The sequence below is a fragment of the Panthera uncia genome, unplaced genomic scaffold (assembly GCF_023721935.1).
Source record: "Panthera uncia isolate 11264 unplaced genomic scaffold, Puncia_PCG_1.0 HiC_scaffold_367, whole genome shotgun sequence".
Lineage (NCBI taxonomy): Eukaryota > Metazoa > Chordata > Mammalia > Carnivora > Felidae > Panthera > Panthera uncia.
The window spans coordinates 2,105-20,526 of NW_026059503.1; the positions used below are offsets into that span (position 1 = coordinate 2,105).

The 18,422-nt window shown below is 58.7% G+C and overlaps 1 protein-coding gene across 1 annotated transcript; it reads right to left on the reverse strand.

The window, feature by feature from the left end:
* Positions 1–347: 347 nt before the first annotated feature.
* On the reverse strand, positions 348–9,168 carry LOC125918012 (anoctamin-9-like; the record flags this gene model as incomplete). The annotated part of the gene is made up of 15 exons (XM_049624070.1): positions 9,112–9,168; positions 4,069–4,143; positions 3,861–3,986; positions 3,535–3,680; positions 2,639–2,685; positions 2,453–2,511; positions 2,296–2,369; positions 1,884–2,018; positions 1,676–1,772; positions 1,457–1,517; positions 1,262–1,344; positions 1,037–1,141; positions 802–963; positions 677–713; positions 348–459 (listed from the first exon to the last, which is right to left on the reverse strand). Coding segments are annotated over exons 1-15 (1,376 nt in total), but the record flags the coding sequence as incomplete, so codon positions are not given.
* Positions 9,169–18,422: the final 9,254 nt, after the last annotated feature.

Here is an 18,422-nt window from a genome sequence, read left to right on the forward strand (position 1 = left end):
TAAAAATGAGGCCTCAGCATCCATGCGGATGTGGGAGGTGCCCATGGTAAGTTTTCAGCGTAAAGAGAAGATAGGATTATTTACAGGAGAGAGCAGTGTATGTCAACAGGTGTATATGCGTGGGTACTTCAATGTGTAAAAAGCTCTGGAAAGACCCACCGAACGGTTACAGGGTCACCTCGAGGGCAGGGAGCAGAGAGCCGGGGGTTCACCGTGGGCTCTTGTACGTGTTTTCGCATTGGGCTCCAACTGCTCTGAGCACAAACTGTTTTAAAAATTAAGATGAGCAGGTATTTCCTTTAAAGGGGAAAGAGTTGAAGGCCGGCGGTGGGAGGGGCCGCCCCTACCTGCCCAGGATGAAGGCGATGTAGACGAGGGAGGAGAAGTGGGCAAAGAACTGCAGAGTGAAGAACTTGACGGTGAACTTGCTCTCCCGCTCTGAGAACGTCCTGGGCTTCTCTAGAATGAGACGGAGGCTGTCCCTCTCCCGTCCCCAACCTGTCCCTCTCCCGACAACTCAGAGACACCGCCAGCCCTCACCTGTCTGCCAGCTGTGAGAGGCGGCGGAGACACAGAGGATCCAGGGACCCAGGCTCCCAGCCCTGAAGGGTCCTGTCCCTCCCCCGCGCACCCCTCCCCCCAAGGCCAGAGAGGCGCCGGACGCCTCCTCTCTCACCAAAGTCACAGAGCTTGAGGGCCACACGCTTGTTGACCTGCAGGATGGGAGACCAGACGGCTCACTTGGGGCCTCGGTGGAGACCCCCACCCCGCCCTCCCTCTGTCCGCCCCCCCTCCAGCCACCTTGGTCATGATGAGGATGGCCACGTAGTGGACCAGGGCCCCGGTCACCACCACAGCCGTGGTCACCTGCTCTTCCTGGAAGAGCAGGGCGGAGTTGAAGAGGGCGGCGGCCAGGACGCGGTAGACCACCAGGACGTGGGCCATGCCGATCATGAGGCAGATCTGCGGGGAGGGTCCTCAGGAGGGCTGTCGCCGGCCCAGGTCTCCAGCCCCCCGGCAGGCCCCCCAGGAGTACCATCAAGAGACACAGAGTGAGGATGGCCATGCTTCTCAGGTAGGAGTGCTGGTGTGGCCGGAGCTTGTAATCAGGGCAGTTAATGAGCTCAAGTGCCATTTCCTCCTGTGGAGGGAACGCAACACTCAGTCGGGGGACGGCCTGCCACACAGGGACACCCGCGTCCCACGCGCTGTGGGGGCCGCACGGGGCGCTGGAAAGAGCCCTGCACGGCCGGCCGCTCACCTGGTCCTCGTCCCACCCATACAGGTCCCAGTGCAGGACCACTCGGGCTCGTTGCCGCTTCCAGATCTCCAGGAACACCGTGGCTGAGTGGGGGGGGGAAGGGGGGGGAGGGGGGGGGGGGGGGCGGGGGGCGGGGAGTGGCCCCGGGGCTCAGGCCGCCCCCCCCACCTCCCTCCCAGCGCCCCAGCGACTCACCCCACAGAGCCATGAAGATGGCAAAGAGCACGGTGCCCTCGTTGTCGAAGAGGTGAGTGAGCTGGGGAGAGCGGCAGCCAGGCTGGGGACAGCCTTCTGTGGCCTGCCGCCCCCCACCCCACGGCCCTGCAGGGGCAGACCCTCCGCCCTGCTCGTGGGAGAGGATGGCCGGAGGGGACCCCCGGGTGGGGGGGAGCAGAACCCCCCGGAGCCGCAAACCTTGGCAAACATGCAGGTGTCCGAGAGCCGTTGGTACTTGCGGCCGTGGTCCCCGCGAGGACACAGCAGGATGTCGTCCGCCTCACAGATCTCCTTGCTGAGGGCGCAGGGACGGGCTGGTGGCGGCTCTCCCCTGACTCGGGGAGGAGGGGTCCCCGAAGGGCCCTGTCCCCCCCCCACCCCCCCGCCCCAGGCCTCCCATCCCCACCTGATCTGACTGGCGTTGAACAGGGAGAAGCCGCTCAGGAAGATGACGAGGCCGGCCACCGCAGCGGGCACCAGCATGTACGTGTACCAGCCCAGCCAGGCGAAGTACAGGGCCACCTTCTCGCCAAAGTAGTCCCTGTGGGGAGGCTGCCCCGTCAGGCCGCCCCTCCCCACCCCCGGATGTGACCCCACAGGCCAGTGCCGGGGTCCAGGTGGCACATGGGGAGACCAGACTGCTGTGTCCCACCCAGGAGCACAGACTCATCTGTTTGCCGTGGACACAGGTGTGTCTGTGCCTGTGGGGACACAGGTGTGTCTGGGGATCTTGGGTGTGTAGGCGGGCACATGCATGTGTCTGTGGGGCCACGGGTGTGTCTGTGGGGACGCAGGTGATTTGTCTGAGGCAGTGTCACCTGATGTCATCAATCGGCTGCTTGTTGACCATGTTTCTCCACTGGGCCCATTTCTTCTTCAGGTCGTCCTCCCCCTGGGCACAGGTGACAGACAGCGAGGGCTCCCTGCCTCCGGTCCCGCCCTCAGGCCTTCTCCCAGCCCGGGCCCACCCCTCACCTTGTGCAGGGCGAATCTGGTCTCAAAGACCCCATTCTTCACCAAATCCTCTAACGTGTCTGGAGGTCACAGGGAGTGTCAGGTCAGAGGGGTGAGGGGGGACCCTGCCCTGCTCTCCCCACATCGACACCGCTCCTGGGGCAGGGGTGGGGTGCCGCACAGGCCACCTGCCCACCCCATCCTTACCACCAGCTGCTGTCTTGCTGTTCAGTACAAAGTTGACAATTCGGATTCTGGAACACAAGAGCTCCTCAGGGGACCCCATCCTCTGTCTGGCCAGGTCCCAGGCCCCTCTGTATCCCTAGTGGAGCCTCCAGCCTGCCTGCCTTGATTGCCTGACCGGAGCCCAGAATCTAAGACTCACCTGGGAGCCCGACCCCCACCTCTTAAGTCCTCCTGTGGCCTGTGCCCCACGGCTCCAGGATGGGGCTCTCTCAGGGTAGGCCCTCCCCTCCCAGGACCCCTCCCAGGGCTCAGGCCTGCACCGTTCCCTCCCAGATACTGGGCCTGGACCCCCCCCCCCCGCCTCCAATCACACCTCCCACCTGGAGCCCCCGCACATTCAGAGCACACTCTACGCCTTTACATGCACGAATCCCCCTCGCACCCCGTGAGCCATTTTGCATACAGGGAGACTGAGGCTCAGAGAGGCCTGTGCCAAGGCCAGGCAGGTGACAGAGGAGGGATATGGGGAGCGAGGGTAGAGTGGTGTGGAAGGTGGAGTCTCAGCAGGGGAAGGAGATGCTTGCAGAGAAGAGGCTGGGAGGCCTGGGAGGCTGAGGAGAGAGGTCCGGGGAGGGGCAGCTGGTCTGGAGAGGGGAGGTGGGGACCCGCATCCCAGGTCGCGGGGATGGGGGAAGGGCTGGCTGGGAGGGTCCTCCCGGCCTGTCCAAATCCCGCCCTCCCTTCGGGGAACACACGTAACCTTCAGAACTCTCCTAGAAGCAAGAACTAAATTGTCCCTTATCACAGACAGACACGGACACCGAGTCACAGAGCCCGGCCCCTGGGACCTCTGACACAAGACCACGCCTGGAAGCCTGACCGGACCAGGGACACGGCGTTCTGGGCCAGCCTCTCACCTGGTGGTGGCTGGGATGGGGGCTGGCCTGGCAGGCTGCGCTCTGGCGGCAGGACCCTCAGGCTCCATGAGGAGTGTGCGGTACAGATCAAAGATCCTGCTGTCGGCTCGGACCCCAAAGAACACCTTCTCGCGGTCCTCCATCATCTGGGGGGCGGGAGGGCGCTTGGGGACCTCCGCTCCACTTTGGAAACCATCCCCTTCGTCCTTTTTTGACACTGGCCTGTCCCTTCCACCTCAGGCACAAGGCCCCAGCCGTGTCTCCGGGCCCCTGGGACACACTTGTCCCCTGTGCCCCACACCAAGCCAGGCGCTCAGCCAGCACACCTTGTAATGGAAGCCCTTTGTCCTGAGCTCCTCCAGGAACCGTCGCTGCTGGCAGGCCTGCCTGGGGTTTCTCTGGGTGCGGCGGTCAGCCACGAGGACGTAATCCCACTGCTCGGAGGCCTCGGTCTGGAGGTAGGAGGCGCGAGGCTGGGGCCGGCACAGGGCCCGGGGATGGGTGGGACCCATCTCCCCTCACCAGGGGACTCACCTCACCGGCGTTGATCTCCATCAGCGGGAAGCTGTCTCCTTCGGTCCCCACCAGGATCCGGAGGCTCTCCTCAGCCTGGGAGTAGAGGAGGGTGGGGCTCATTCCTGCGGGGAGAGCCCTCCCGGCCGGGGCGCCTCGGCACCGAGGGGACAGCACGGGGCAACACGTAAAGCAAGGGTGCAGGAAAACGAGCGGACGAGGGGGAAGCTGCAAGCGGGGCTGGGACCACAAGGAGCAAGGATGGCTGGAGAGGCGTCGGGGCCTCCGGCAAAGGTCTGTTCAAAAACATAAGCAAACAGCTCCTCAAATCCTTGAGAAAAGACAAGCAGCAGAGAGGGTTTCGCAGAAGAGGAAGACACGGGAACTCTAGACGGTCAGGGAAACACGGGTCAGGTCACCGGAGGCATCCCCTCTACCCACTGGGTTACGGGCGTATCAGTGGCCCTTCCGCGTCAAACAGGTTCCCTGCGCACGAATTTGCGAAACAAAGCTGAACATCCTAGACTGTACAGCCGGGCCACCTACCCCTGAACGGGATGCTCCCGGTAGCATATTGCATACAGAAATTGTGGCGATAACCCGAGTTCCCACCAGCGGGTGGCTGGATGAAGTTATCCCGCACACGGTGGACAATCACGCAGCAGAGACGTGAACGGGCTGCGACACACGGAGCCCTGGGGACCAACGTGACAGGGCTCTGAGCTCAGTCAAAGTCGATGAGAAGCCCCAGAGGTACGTACTGCAGGACGTCCAGACGGACGGATCATAAGTCAGGGGCAGAACCTCAAGGAGGAGGCGGACGAGTGCACAGCCCCCGGGGCCCCTCCTGGGCCCCCGTTACTGTGGCGGCGTTTATGGACAGCACGGGGCCTTCTCTCTTCCTCCCTCGGTGCTCCCCCTTGTGAGTGCGCTCCAGCCTTCCCGGCCGAGAAAGGACGTGTGGGAAGGGGAAGGAGAGGAGCCCAGCGGCGGCCCCCACCCTACATGATGAAGGTCTAGGTCACAGTGGTATGAGTTAGCTGTTAGGGACCCCCCACCCCCAAAACACGGAGTCCTGGGTCACCTTGAGAAAACAGCAGACTCTCTCCAGAGCCTGAGCAGACTCAAAGCCGGATGGCCAGGGACAAGGAGGGAGAGAGGGAACGTCACGGACAGGAGGTGCCCAAGGAGACGTGAGGATAAGTGCCACGTGGGATCCCGCAAGGACCCGGGAACAGGAAGGACACAAGTGGGGCAGCTGGTGACATCGGAGTCCAGGTGCCCGTGTCGGGCTCTAGGTTCTGGCCAGATGCCCAGCCACGGGGCTGTGGCATCGGAGCAGCAGGGCGAGGGGCGCTGAGAAGCCTCGTGCTGTCTCTGTACACCTCAGGAATCTTTACAGAGGCGCTAAACGTGCACAGGTGGGGAGGGGGCGGGCTCAGGCCTCACTCACTCCTCATGAGCAGACAGACAGCAGGCTGCGAGGCAGACCTGGGCCCTTTCGCCGCGGGGCCGGGCAGCCGAGGGAGTGGAGGTGCGGGAGGCGGGCGACGAGGGCAGACAGTCACAGTGGGTCCCAAGGGGGGAGCTCCAGGCTGAGATGTGGAGGGGACCTTGGCCTTGGAGCCCAGAGCCTGGGTTGCCAACCCTGTGCGCCCTCAGGCAAGACTGCCCACCTCTTCCGGCCTGGCTGCAGGACGCGCCCTGCACCCCAGTGTGGCCCTAAGCGTGCTTCCCAGCCGGCAGCTCTCCGGGGAGGCGCAGGGACCCTGCAGCTTCCCAGGGATGAGGGTGCGGGGAACGCCCTGGGGGCTGGGCCCACAGAGCACCCACCTCGCTCCTGCTGGGCTCTTGCCTTGGCCTCCTGCCAGCCCACCACCCCTGCCGCCCTTCTCCTGGCTTACGAGCTCAGTGTGGCCCGTGGCTGTCTGGCACCACATCACACCCTCCTCTCTATCCTGCCCGCTGCCAGGCCTTCCCCCTGCCGGTCCGCCCACCTCCTACCCCTTCCCTTCCACAGCCACTTTCCACCCAGCTCAAGACCTGCCTCCTTCAGAAAGCCTCCCTGGACTGCTCCAGCCAGTCCGCCCTGAAGGGCTGTCAGGAAGAATGCAGGCTGCCCGGTCCCAGTTGAATCCGAGACGAACAACAGATGCTTTGTGGTATAAGTATGTCCCAATTATTGCATGGAACACACTTATACCTAAAAAGAAAGTTTTCGTGTAAAATTCAATTTAACTGGGCATCTGTGTTTTATTTGTTTCAAAACCTGCAACCCCACCCAGGCACACCAGGAACTACTGGCCCCAGGGTGGGACCCGGGTCGGCCCCACTCTCCCTGTGTCCATCTCAGAAGCCTGGGCTAACACAGACAACAAGCCTCTAGCGCTCGGATGTGGCTTATGGTGTCTGAAACTCCTGTCCCATCTTGGGCCAGAGGAGAAACCTGCCATTCACAGAATTGCAGGGACGGGGAGAGCCCCTGGGCTGACTCTCTGTCTCGGGGAAGAGAGTAAAGTCTCAGCTGGATGGGAACAGGGACATCCAGGTCATCAGCCTCGGGTTCTGTGACTCGCCCACCACAGGCTCAGCAAGTGCCGTGTTGGACGATGACCCATGCACCGACGGGACCTCATGTGCTTGACCTCAGACGCGGGAGGGGGCTCTCCCTGTCCACCCCCAACCCCGAACTGAGCACCTCTGGCGGATCCTGCGAGGAGAGACCCCAGCTTCAGTGGGAAGAACAGGCAGGACAACCAGGGGTGGGAGATGGGACCCCAGGTGGTGAAGGGTTAGCATGGGGAAACCAGACTGGGCAGAACACTGGGGTCCGAGCAGGAGGATGGAGCCTGGGGAGGAGGGACTGTCCTAGAGGCACCTCAAAGCTCAGGCTTTTGGCGGGGGGCCCTTACTGAATCCCAGAAAATGAGGCTGCTGGGCCTGGTACAGCTCCCGATTTGGACAGCGCCTTCCCCTACCAGAGACATTGCACAGCTTTGGGACAGTTGCCCAGAGCAACTGGGAAAGGCTGACTCGGCCTCTCCTGGGGGCCTGGCGTGTGACCTGGACAGTGGGGAGTGATGCACCTAAGGTATCTGATTCCCGCCACTGGACAGAGATCCCCCCCCCCCCACCCAGGTCACTGCCTGGTCACCCCCGACAATGGGCAGGCACCCACAGGAGCCGTCAGGTCAGGGTCCCCCCTCCCATTTGGCCGTCCTCCTCCCCACAGCCAGACAGGGACCAGGTTCTGAGAATCTGCTTCCCATGTACTCTGGGCTCACCATCCCTGAGGTCACTCACTGGATGCAAGTCCCTTCTGTGGGCCACAGCCACAGCCACGGCCTCCAGGACGAGGCTGTCCATCGGTCCATCTGTCCTCCAGGGTGACAGGCCTTCACACGTGGGGACTGGGCTTATGTGAAGTCGCCCCCACCTTCAGCAAGCTCCACCTCCAGGAAGCTGCGTGTGCCCATCAGGCCCCCAGGCCCCCGGGGCAGAGACAGGGGCTGTCCCTACACACTTGGCCTCGGCCATGTGCAGACCCCAGGCAAGTCCCTGCACAGATGAGGGGTGCAGGCTCGGAGACCCATATTGTTCTCCCTTTAGTCCTTCCAGCTTCCACCCCCGGCGAGCCGCACACCTAGTGGGCCAGGGCCCACGGTGTAACACGGGCCAGAGTGGCTCCAAACGAGGAAACTTCTGGAGACACCACGACTCCTGGGAGACATTCCCGCCCCGACAGCACAGGACACGAACAGTTAGAGCTGGGGAAGTCCTTCCCAGTTTGGCCTCTAGGTCACCAGTGAGACTGAGGACACTGCTGTGCAGGTGGGACTGCCACCCAGCTCCTGATCAGGTGGGCCACATGGAGCACACACGGGTGACACCCCAGCTGCACAAGGAATACGTTTGGACCGCCCCTCACTCTCCGTGGCACATCTCACCCTGGGGTCACAGCACACCTCTGCCTGGGCCCCATGGGCATCCTGGACTTTCATCATCCAGCAGGGGACCCTCCTGCCCCCACTAAAGTGTACAAACACAGAGAAGCCCACCCTCGCTTACTCAGCCCAGACGCCCTGGGTCCACCCTTCCTGAGCGAATCTCCCCACACCTGCTTCTCTCTTCAACTTCTGAAGCTAGTCATCTGCACCCCCCCAGCTCCCCTCCACCTCCTCAGCTGTCCGTCTGTCTTCTGTCAGTTCCTCATTGCATGTGTCCATCCACCCATCCCCAGACCCTTTATGATGCAACCTGCTACAGAGCAGGCTTGAGGGTGATGTGCGGTGTAAGTAGACACGGGGGCCTGGAGAGGCGGCCCGGAGCTTGGCCTTGTAGGGCAACAGGCTGGCAGGAGGCAAAAAAGTAGGGGCAGCGTTCCTGGGAGAGGGAAACATGTAGGGACAGGCCCTGAGGGGCAGCATGCAATCAGTGTCCGGGGACTTAGTACTCAGGACCCCCTAGGGACTCAGTACTCAGCACCTCCCAGGGACTCAGTACTCAGCACATCCAAAGACTTGGTACTCAGTACCTCCCAGAGACTCAGTGCTCAGCATCAACAAGGACTTGGTAGTTAGTGTTCCCAGGGACTCAGAACTCAGCACTTGAGCTTGGCAGAAGCATAAAGGGCAAGAAGGGAGCTGCCAGGAAGTGAGGCTGGGGGTTGGCAGAAGAGGGATTATGGAAGCTGCTCAGGCAGCTGGGGCCATGGGGAGCCATGGACGGGATTGGAGTGGAAGGGTGTGTTCAGATCCCGCTAGTGGCTGGGGCCACCAAGTCCTCCCTGCTGTCTGCATCTGCGTACGTCCCTTTCAAGGCATTGATTCTCGAGCCTAAGCCAAACCCCGTGCCACCTCCCCACCCGCCCCTAGGCAGCCCCAAGTGTCTCCCTCACCCCAGCTTGGGACTGGCATGAGGGGAAAGGGCTGGCAGAGGAAGCTGGGGTCAGGCTAAGGTGTGCCCGTGTGCTAGCCTGAGCAGCCAGGTGCCAGAGTTGGCTCTGGAAGGGCCGAGGAGGCCCTGGGCAAAGGTGGGGCAGGAGGCCGCCTGCTTGGCCCACACCTGGGAGAGCCCCAGGGAGGCTGAGTGGGAGGCTGGTTTCGCTCTCATCCCCGGCATGGGTCTCCTCCCAGAGCTACCCAGTCGTTGGCCCAGGCCCGGATGACCTTCCCTGGCAGAGGGGAGAAACGATGTCTTCCCAGGATGTTTTCCTGCCCACCTCCCTGGGACCCCCACAGCCTCCTACTCTGCCTCCCAGAATCAGAGTCCAACATCCCCCAGCCGGCCACCAACCCGCCTGGGGCAGGACTCCCAGGGAGCAGAGGGCCCAATCGGCCACCCTGGAGGCCAGAGCCCCCTCTCCCTCTGCAGGGCCGAGCTGCAAGGTCTAGGGATGGACAAGCTCTCCTCTTGTAGGCCCTACATATGCACTAAAGGCCTGGCCCTGGGGTCCCCAGAATCCCTGGCTGGGCAGGAGGAAATCTGCCCTCTGTCCCGCTCCAACCCCCAGCCAACCCAGGGGCTCCGTCTGAGCTCTGGCCACCCTCACCTCAGCCTTGAGGGCTCCAGGGAACCTCCACAGGCACTTTCCAGGTGAGGCTGGCAGGGCTGGCCGGAGGGGCCCACGGGGTGGGCGTGGCCTGGCCACAAGCGTGGACCCCGCCCCGCCCGACTCACCTGCATGCTGGTCCCAGAGTCCGGCGAGGGGCTAGCGATCGCGGTGCCCGCAGAGCTGGACCGAAGTGTGGCAGCAAGGCAGCTGGGCGCGTCCTACCTGACTTCCGCGTGGGACTCACCCCTCCCTCCTTCTTCCTCCTTCTCCTGGCTGATCCTTCTGCTGCCACTCCTGTGCTGGAAGACACACCCCTCCCTGTGTGTGTGTGTGGGGGGGGGGGTGTTGACACCTTCCTGAGGACCTGGTGGGGTGGGGACCCCTCCCCCCACCTGAGGGCATTGCCCTCACCTGCAGGGGGGTTCCCCTATGAGTTAGATTGGCACTTCCCTCCCGGGGTACAGCATGAGTGGAGCACATGAGCACTCCCCACTATCCCAGGCTTCACTCTTCCAGATCCCAGGACACACTTTCCCCAGCCCCCCGCCCCCAGAGCATCCAGCCCTTGACTCCCACCCCCAAGTCTAGTGTTTGTTCCCTTAGAGGAGAAATGGGCAGGAAGGACTGAAGATGAAGAAGAAACTGCTGCCCTGAGCCCCTGCTTTGTGGACCCCAACTGGGAGAGGCGAGGACCTTTGGGATCCCGAGGGCACACGCTGGCCCCGGGCCGCATGGATCCTGTGGTTCTAGGGCAGCAGTTGGGGAAGGCTCTGGGCCACCAGAGAGCAGAGTGCCCCCAACAGGGACGTGGGGCACCCGGCTCGGAAGCTGAGGACTCGGAGCGGAACTGCAGCAGGGCGAGGCACGTGGAAACACGGGACAGCATTAGTGGGCACCTGAGGTCACGGGGGGCAGGCAGCACCCACAGCGTCAGGGCACACCCTCATGCAGCCCATGTGACCCTGTGGTCCAGGCCCAGCGTTGACACACATTCGCTCTGGGATTATGTGGCTCCATCTCACCCACATTTCTGCCTCGGGAACCCCATGGCAGGCTGTGACAGCAGCAGGGGCCAGGACCAAACTGTGACAAAGAGGGACCGAGAGAGGGACCTAGTGGCACAGAGCCTGTGCGGGTGTGATGGCGCAAACCCAGACACGTGCACTAAGACTGAGGCCGTGGAGTCCCCGTGGCAGAGTTAGTCCAGGACTAGTATTAATTGTTGTTCTGCCACTGTAAACACTCGGTCTCACCACATGGCTCAAAGTGGCTGCTAAACCACCAGGCATCACAGCCACATTCAAGCCAGCAGGGAGAGAAAAGTGAAGGAGGGGCGCTCCACCTGTCACATAGTTGGTCACTTGCCCACAACTTCCTGCAAGGTAGCCTGGGAACTATGATCACTTTTCCTGAGAAGGTAGAAGGACGCTAGGGTCACACAGCAGTGTGCGCAGGCCAACGGGCCTCAAATGGCCCATTAGAGTTCAGGGAACAGAGGCAAGGGCTTTTGAGCACGAGTAATGCGAACTCATGGTCCACACTGCCAGCCAGCTCCTGGGCTCGGTCTCCTCCTGGTCTCCAACTCCACCGGCGCAGGGGGGTCTGTCTGCATTTACATTCGCATCATGTTAAAACAACCAATAGATTTCCCCTGACACAGGCGTCATTGCAGGCGTCTCCAGCCCAGGTGGGGGAGGAATGCCTGGCCCGACAGGGACAGGTGTCCTACTCTCAGTGAAGGATGTAAGATAAAGGCCGATCTCATCACCCGGTCCCATCTGGCACAGCCCTTTGGGAAAGCAATTCAGCAAAAAGAATCGGAAGCCTTAAAACTGCTTATGCTTTATTAACTTAACTTTTTATAAGCTATCCTCAGGAAAAAACCCCAAAATAATGACAATGTATATGAATCTGTCCTTTGAGGCAAAAATTATAAACCACCTACATGTCCAACTGCAGGGAGACGTCTGAGAAAGCACCTCTGAGCCGTTACAAAGTATTCTTTCAAAGTGCTATGAGCATATGGGAAAATGCTTATGTTACACAGTTAAGTGAAAAAATACAGATTAAAAACACATATGCATTTTTTTGTCTCAACTGAGTGAAAATGCCTTAAAATAACTGAAGAGTAGGTTGAATATATATAACTGTGAATGGAGGGATACGCTTTTCTTCCCTCAGCTTGCTTTCCTCAAGAAATGTGTGTTTTCTATAACACACATCATTTTTACAAACTGAATCATTACGGGGCGCCTGCGGGGCTCAGTCCACTGAGCGTCTGACTCTTGATTTCAGCTCAGGTCATGATCCCAGAGTCGCAGGATGGAACCCGTGTCGGGCTCCATGCTGCCCTGTCTTGGGGAGAGCACGAGGCCTCCGTGGGCCACGGACCCTGGACCCTGCTCCCTTTTCCTTCCTCCTCCAAGCTCCAGAGCACCCTGCCCAGCCGTCGTCCTCCGTGAGGCCAAAGTACAGCAGGAGGCGGGCCTCCCGTTCCCACTGTCTCCAGGCTGCCTCGACTCCTTGTTTTTTTTTTTTTTTTAATGTTTTTATTTATTTTTGAAACAGAGAGAGGCAGAGCATGAGCGGGGGAGGGGCAGAGAGAGAGGGAGACACAGAATCCGAAGCAGGCTCCAGGCTCCGAGCTGTCAGCACAGAGCCCGACTCGGGGCTCGAACTCACCGACCGTGAGATCATGACCTGAGCCGAAGTCGGACGCTCAACCGACCGAGCCACCCAGGTGCCCCATGCCTCGACTCCTTTTAACTGGGGGCTGGTGGCCACGCTGTGGAGGGGGTCAGGATGACAAAGCCACCGGGAGCGCCCCAGGTAAAATCCCACAAGCAGGAACGGGCATGTCCTCACCTTGGGAATCTGCCCTCCCAGCCCCAGTGGCCTGTCTTGTGGCCCAAAGATACTCTGATGTCTCAGTGAGGACAGTTCTCAGAGGCTCACAGCCAGGTCAGCTGGAGTCAGGGCCTCCCAAGCTCTCTCTGGGCTGGTCCCAGATGCCCCTGGCCTCCGTCTGGCCTCTCTGGCTCACAGCGCCTGTCTGGGGCAGCAGACACCCCCACCCCCACCCCCGTCCTCAGGCCCCTGCAGGGAAGATTCCTCTCCCAGCCTGGGCCTCTGCTCCTGGGATCGGCCAGACACAGGTCCTTGCCTGTCAGACCAGGGCTTCAGGGTGGGGACCCCAGGCCCTGATGTCCTCGCCCCGGGGGCAGCTCTGTCTCCCTGATGCTCCCCTAGCCAACGCCTCTGGGCCTTAAATTCCCAGCAGCTCCTGTTTTTAAGGAGCAGAGAGTCGTTCTTGCCTGGGCTGACAGTCCCGTAGCCCCAACCTCTCCGTCAGCCCTCAGAAAACAGAATGTGGTGGAGTGCTCCGCAGTCTGTTCACCTTTACAGACTTACAGGCGTCGTCCCGAAGCCCGCAGATTTCTCTCCCTTCCCTGTAAGGGTATTTTACGAGAGCATTTCTGTCAATACTTTCAGTATTCACCACCATGAATGTGAGTCCTTCGGGCCTCGGGAAACCTTGGGATCTGAGGCCAGGACACACGCCACCCAGACCTGTGGCTCCATGTGCTGTGCTCACAGGACCAGCTATGCCTGAGAGAGGCCAGAATCGGCCGCCTTCACAGCCCCTGGTGCCTGGGCCTTCAGGCAATCACCTGTGTGGCTGAGGAAGCTCAGGGCCGCTGGGCCCTTCCCCAGGCGGGGTGAGTCCTGCTGACTCGGGCCCCCCGCGAGCCCCAGGCACGGGGTGTTGGACCACGTCGTCAGAGCCGCTCTGCTAAGTGCTCTGACCTGCCACCAGGCCACCTGAGCCACAAAGTGCTGGGCTTCTGAGACAACTTCCCCGCTCCTGAGTCCCATGGTGGACCCTGCCAGGGCACGTGTATCTGAAGGGAGGGTTGAGCCAGGCTGTACCCAGAGTGAAGGGTAGTGGTCCAGGCGGGGACACGGTGGAGGTGAGCTCAGGCTCAGGGGCGAGGCCACAGGTGGACCGCTCCTTGCAGAGCAGGGGGGGGGGGGGGGCGGGAGAAGCTCTAGGTTCCAGTGGGGACAGAAGAGCTGAGAGTAGGGGGCTCACCAACATTCTGTGCCTCAGCATCTCCGTCTCTCAGCCAGAGATGAAAAATAGAACCCAAGAGGGTGTGGAGGTCACAGTAGTTAGCATTTGTTTTTTGTTTTTAATGTTCTTATTTATTTTTGAGACACAGAGAGAGCACCCTTAAACGGGGGGAGGGCAGAGAGAGACGGAGACACAGAATCCCATGGAGGCTCCAGGCTCCAAGCTGTCAGCACAGAGCCCGATGTGGGGCTTGAACCCACAAGCCATGAGATCATGACCTGAGCAGAGGTCAGATGCTCAACCGACTGAGCCCCCCCAGGTGCCCCACAATAGTTAGCGTCTGTAAAGCTTTGGGAATTCTCACTGGCATGTGGCCAGAGCTTGGTGGCAACTGTTAACTAACATGTGGTCTGCACTCAGGGCAGAGGGCACCCCCCGGGGGTCTGGCTCAGCCCCTGCCCAGTGTTCCACTCCGGCCCCCAAACCTGACAGACCCTATCCAGCTCCACCCCCGCCCAGCCCTATCCTGTCCAGTGTCTGTGCCTTGGAGAGGCAGTGGCCCCCTTCACGTAGGAGGGGGGTGGCTCCCAGCACAGTTTGGGAGAAATACCCATATCCAAGAAGTTATCCCTACAGCAGAGGGCAGCACTGGGAATTTGGGCGGAACAGAGCTGGGGTGGAGAAAAGGGGCCTTGAGGATGGCTCTGAGGGGCCCTCAGGGCAGAGTGAGGAACCAGCCTGTGGGGTGCTTGCTGGAAAGAAGGGGGGGGTGGGAGCTGACCTGCTCTAGGCACCCGGGTCCAGCATCGCTTCCCTGGATAAAGCAAGTCTCGGCGTGTCAGTCTGTGCAGGCCAGTGCAGTGGGGACCACCGTCCTAGTTTGGGTGAAAGTGACCTTGTGTGACTCCTTGTGGCCTTTGGGACGGAGACCAAGGTGCAGCTCTAGCCTCACACTCGCACGTGCACTGGACGGTGGCCACAGAGAAGTTGGCAGCCCAGGCCCGTGTGGGTGGGGTCAGGGCCTGGCGTGTGGAGTTGGCCCAGGGCTGGACAGAGGGCATCCTGGAAGGCCTGTTAACCTTAAAAATAACACCGTCAACCATAATTACCAGCAAAATGAGTTTATCTGGGAATAGCAGAGAATTAAAATCTGGGACACGAAAGTTACAGCAAAACCACAGGCAAGTTCCCAGAACAGAGGAAGGGGGTGGTTAGGGGCCTGTTGTGAACCAGAAGTCCCCTGGAGTAAACTGGGAGCTGGGAGTGTAGTGGCCTCTCGCTGGCTAGGCTATTGCCTAAGAGGAACCTCGCTTCCTCCTCCTAGGGTGGTAAAGTGGCATCCACCTGCGAGGTGTTTCTTCCTGTTGGCTCTACAGTTGACAACTCATGAGCACGCCTCCTGCTGGTCTCCCAACTCCGTTCTAAACAAGGGTTCCTTTATTCGGTTTCACAAGCCAGAGAGCACACCTCCTGGGGCCAGCATTTCTTTGCACATCTACTGGTGCCTGGCCTATTGGGAGGCTCAGCATAGTGGTCAGGGACTGCGACTTGGAGTCACATCACAATCAGGCCCCATGCTTGGTGGGTGGGCCTGGGAAAGGGCGCCAGGTGAGTACATCTCTATATAGATATCTATACAGTGAAACAGAATAAAGGAAACCTGACTCACACTCAGTGGAGACCAACAGGAGGAGCTCTCATGTGCATCCCTCACTCCCGCAGCCCTTTGCATTCCCAATGGGCTTCACAGCCCCAGGGAAGGAAGGAGGGTTTTCTCCCCTCCCTCTCCCTCAACAACCCAGCCAACGGGGGGCCATCACGGCCCAGCCAATGAGAAGTCACTGCACTTCCAGCTCTTAGTCCAATGGACTTCTAGTTTATAAGAGGTCCTCCCAACTCCCCCACTTGCTCTATAAAAGAGCATTTCTCTCTTCTGTTCTAGGGAACTCTCTATGGTTTGGTCACAGCTTGCTTGTCCCAAATAGCAATTTTCTACTATTCCTGAATAAACAAACCCATTTCGCTGGTAAAATAACTGGCAGATCTATTTTTAAGGAAAACATTACTAGGTGTCAGAAGTGGGATGCAGGCAGGACGCACACACACACCGCCCCCCCCCCAACCCCACCCAGCGACTGAGGCTGGTGAGCAAACAGGTGCCAGCACCCTCAGCGCCAGCTGGGCTCACTGCTTCCTAGCCAACGCTGGGGTTTGAATGTGAGTTTTTGCCTGGATTTGTGCTTCACTCTCTGTTTTGAGCTCTCCAGGCTTTATTCAGGATCTGCTTTAAGGCTTTATCCTTTCAGAGAGTACTCGTTTGGCCTTTGTCTGACTCCTTTCTAGAGCCCAGCCATTCCTACTGGGGCTGTGCTGTTCAGGAATGTTCTTCTTCACTCTGGAGAAAAGCCTCTGGGAAATGGGACCCCAGTGATCAAAATGCTTTGAGCGTGCCCCTACCCCCACTCTTCTTGGAGCCCCGCCGGTTCCATGATTAAAAATTGTGGTCCCTCCTCACGTGCATTCTTATATGGACTAACTTAAGAAAAAACAATTTACAACTTCAATGGCCTTTATGGGGAACTTTCGAGCTCCCCAAATTTCCCTTCCTCACAACTCAATCGGACAGCCATGGGCTCTAAAATTGTCAAAACTGAATTGGATGCTTATTTTCATTGATACCTTGAGGCTTCCAAACAGTTTCTGGATTCAAAGTCTGCCTTTTTGCAAAGTACTATTTATAAACTAACTGAGGCAGGCAAACAATTGAAAGACGTCCACATGGCTTCTGAGGCCTTGTCCCCTCCCCATCTTCTTTGTCTCCTGACAGGTGGGGCAGCCTTGCGCTCAGACCCCGCCTCTGGCACCATTTCCCTCTCTTCTCTCCTCACTGCCCCCAACACCCCCTCTACCCATCTCTCATTCTAACCCTTTTGCTGAGCTTCCTTTTCCCTCCAAACTTCTCCTCACCCCTCCTCTCCCAAACATATTAATACCTACCCCTCTACAGTTAACTTTGCTGGGGGTCCCGAAGAATGCCACATTGCTTACGTTGCCTGGATTAAGGCTGAGTTTTGAGCCATAGTGAAAGAGTTTCCTAAAGTGACTGAGACCCCATAAATTTGCTGAAGAATTTAACATAGTTATTCAAATTTACTAATCTGAGTGCTCAGATTTATATCAATGGGTCCACACGCTTGTTGGTGAGGGTCGGGCCAAACACTGGATGAAAACATCCTAATAGGAACATCCTGGAAGGGATTTAAAGAAACAGATGCCTAAATTTTGGCAAGATGCTAGAACATTCACTGGAAATCTCCACTGAATGCTTACAGCTTTTCCTAAGCCTGTCGATCAGAACAAGATCCAGGCTTGCACACAAAAGCCTGACGTACCTGTTCATGACTATCACCATCTACTCCAGATTATCTTCGAAGGCCATTCTGGATTGCTGTAGATGCTGAATCCACCTTGGTAGCACTTAACTCCATGTCCATTGACAGGCTGAACTGGGGTTGTTCTCTTCTAGTTAAAAGGACCAAGATATAATGGGAAACTATGTCCACTCCGGATTTAGTTAATTTGGCAAACCAGCTCGCTGGCATCCTCGAGGAGTCACCTAAAGGAAAGACCACTACAATCCTCAATTTTCAGCTCCAGCAAATGAAGGCCCCTCAACAAACCCAACCCCTGCCTCCTGTTTCTGCTGTTACTACAAAGAGCCAAGGCACTGGGGAAGACGGAGTGCTCCCGTGAGGCTGTCCCAGTGTCCTTCTAATTCCTACTGATGGGGCTCTGGTCCTTTCTCTCCAGATTGGGAGAGAACCTCTCTGTGTCCTTATTGGCCCTGGTACTGTGCGCCTGGTGCCCAGCCCACAGCTATGATGCAGCCCCTGCTGCAACGTATTAACATGGTTCCAATGGTGGGGTTCTCTCAGAAACCCCAACAGGTTCCTGTCTCTGAGCCTACTCCTCCTGTCTGGCCCTTTGAGGGGTATGCACGCTTTTCTCCTTAGTTCCTCTGCCTCTAGCCCTCCTTTATTGGGTTGAGATTTCTTAGAAAAGCATCATGTCAGAATTTGCTTCTCCCAAAAGGAGGAGACAATTCTAGAATTTGACAATAGTAGTCAAAATAGGCAACCAGGGAAAATTAAATGATTCTTCAGTATCTTTTTTATGCTGTGTCTTCGATGGCACTATAGCTGAGTCTGGGGACACTGGCTATTGGCCCCTAGTAGGTCATCTATCATCCTCTCTTTGGGCAAAATCTTCAGCTGATACAGGCAGAGTGCAGTATCGGTGCACCTCCCAACAAGAAAGAATGAATACCCTGTCAATAAGCACGACCTTCAAGGCATCAAGCCCGTTACAGAGGACTACAAGGCTTGGGGCTTCACTGCCTCCCGTACTAGTCCCCGGAACACCTACTCTGAGAAAACTCGTGACTGAGGTGGGAGTTTTGTCCGGGACCTCCAAGCAATAAACAGCATCCTTATTCCTCAGCAGCCTCCCACCCTACGGACACCATTGCCACTGGAAGAGAAGTTTCCATGCAACTGCCCTATGTGGTGCATTTTGTAGCGTTCCGGCAGGTAAGGACGGCCAGTGTCTTTTTGCTTCCTTTGGGAATAACGGCAAAACTTCTGCACAATCAATTCCCAGGGTTTCTCAGAGTCCCGCTTACTTTGCACAAACCTTAGAAGTGGATTCAGATGACGGGAAGTTTTCTTCAGGCTCTACTTTGCTACA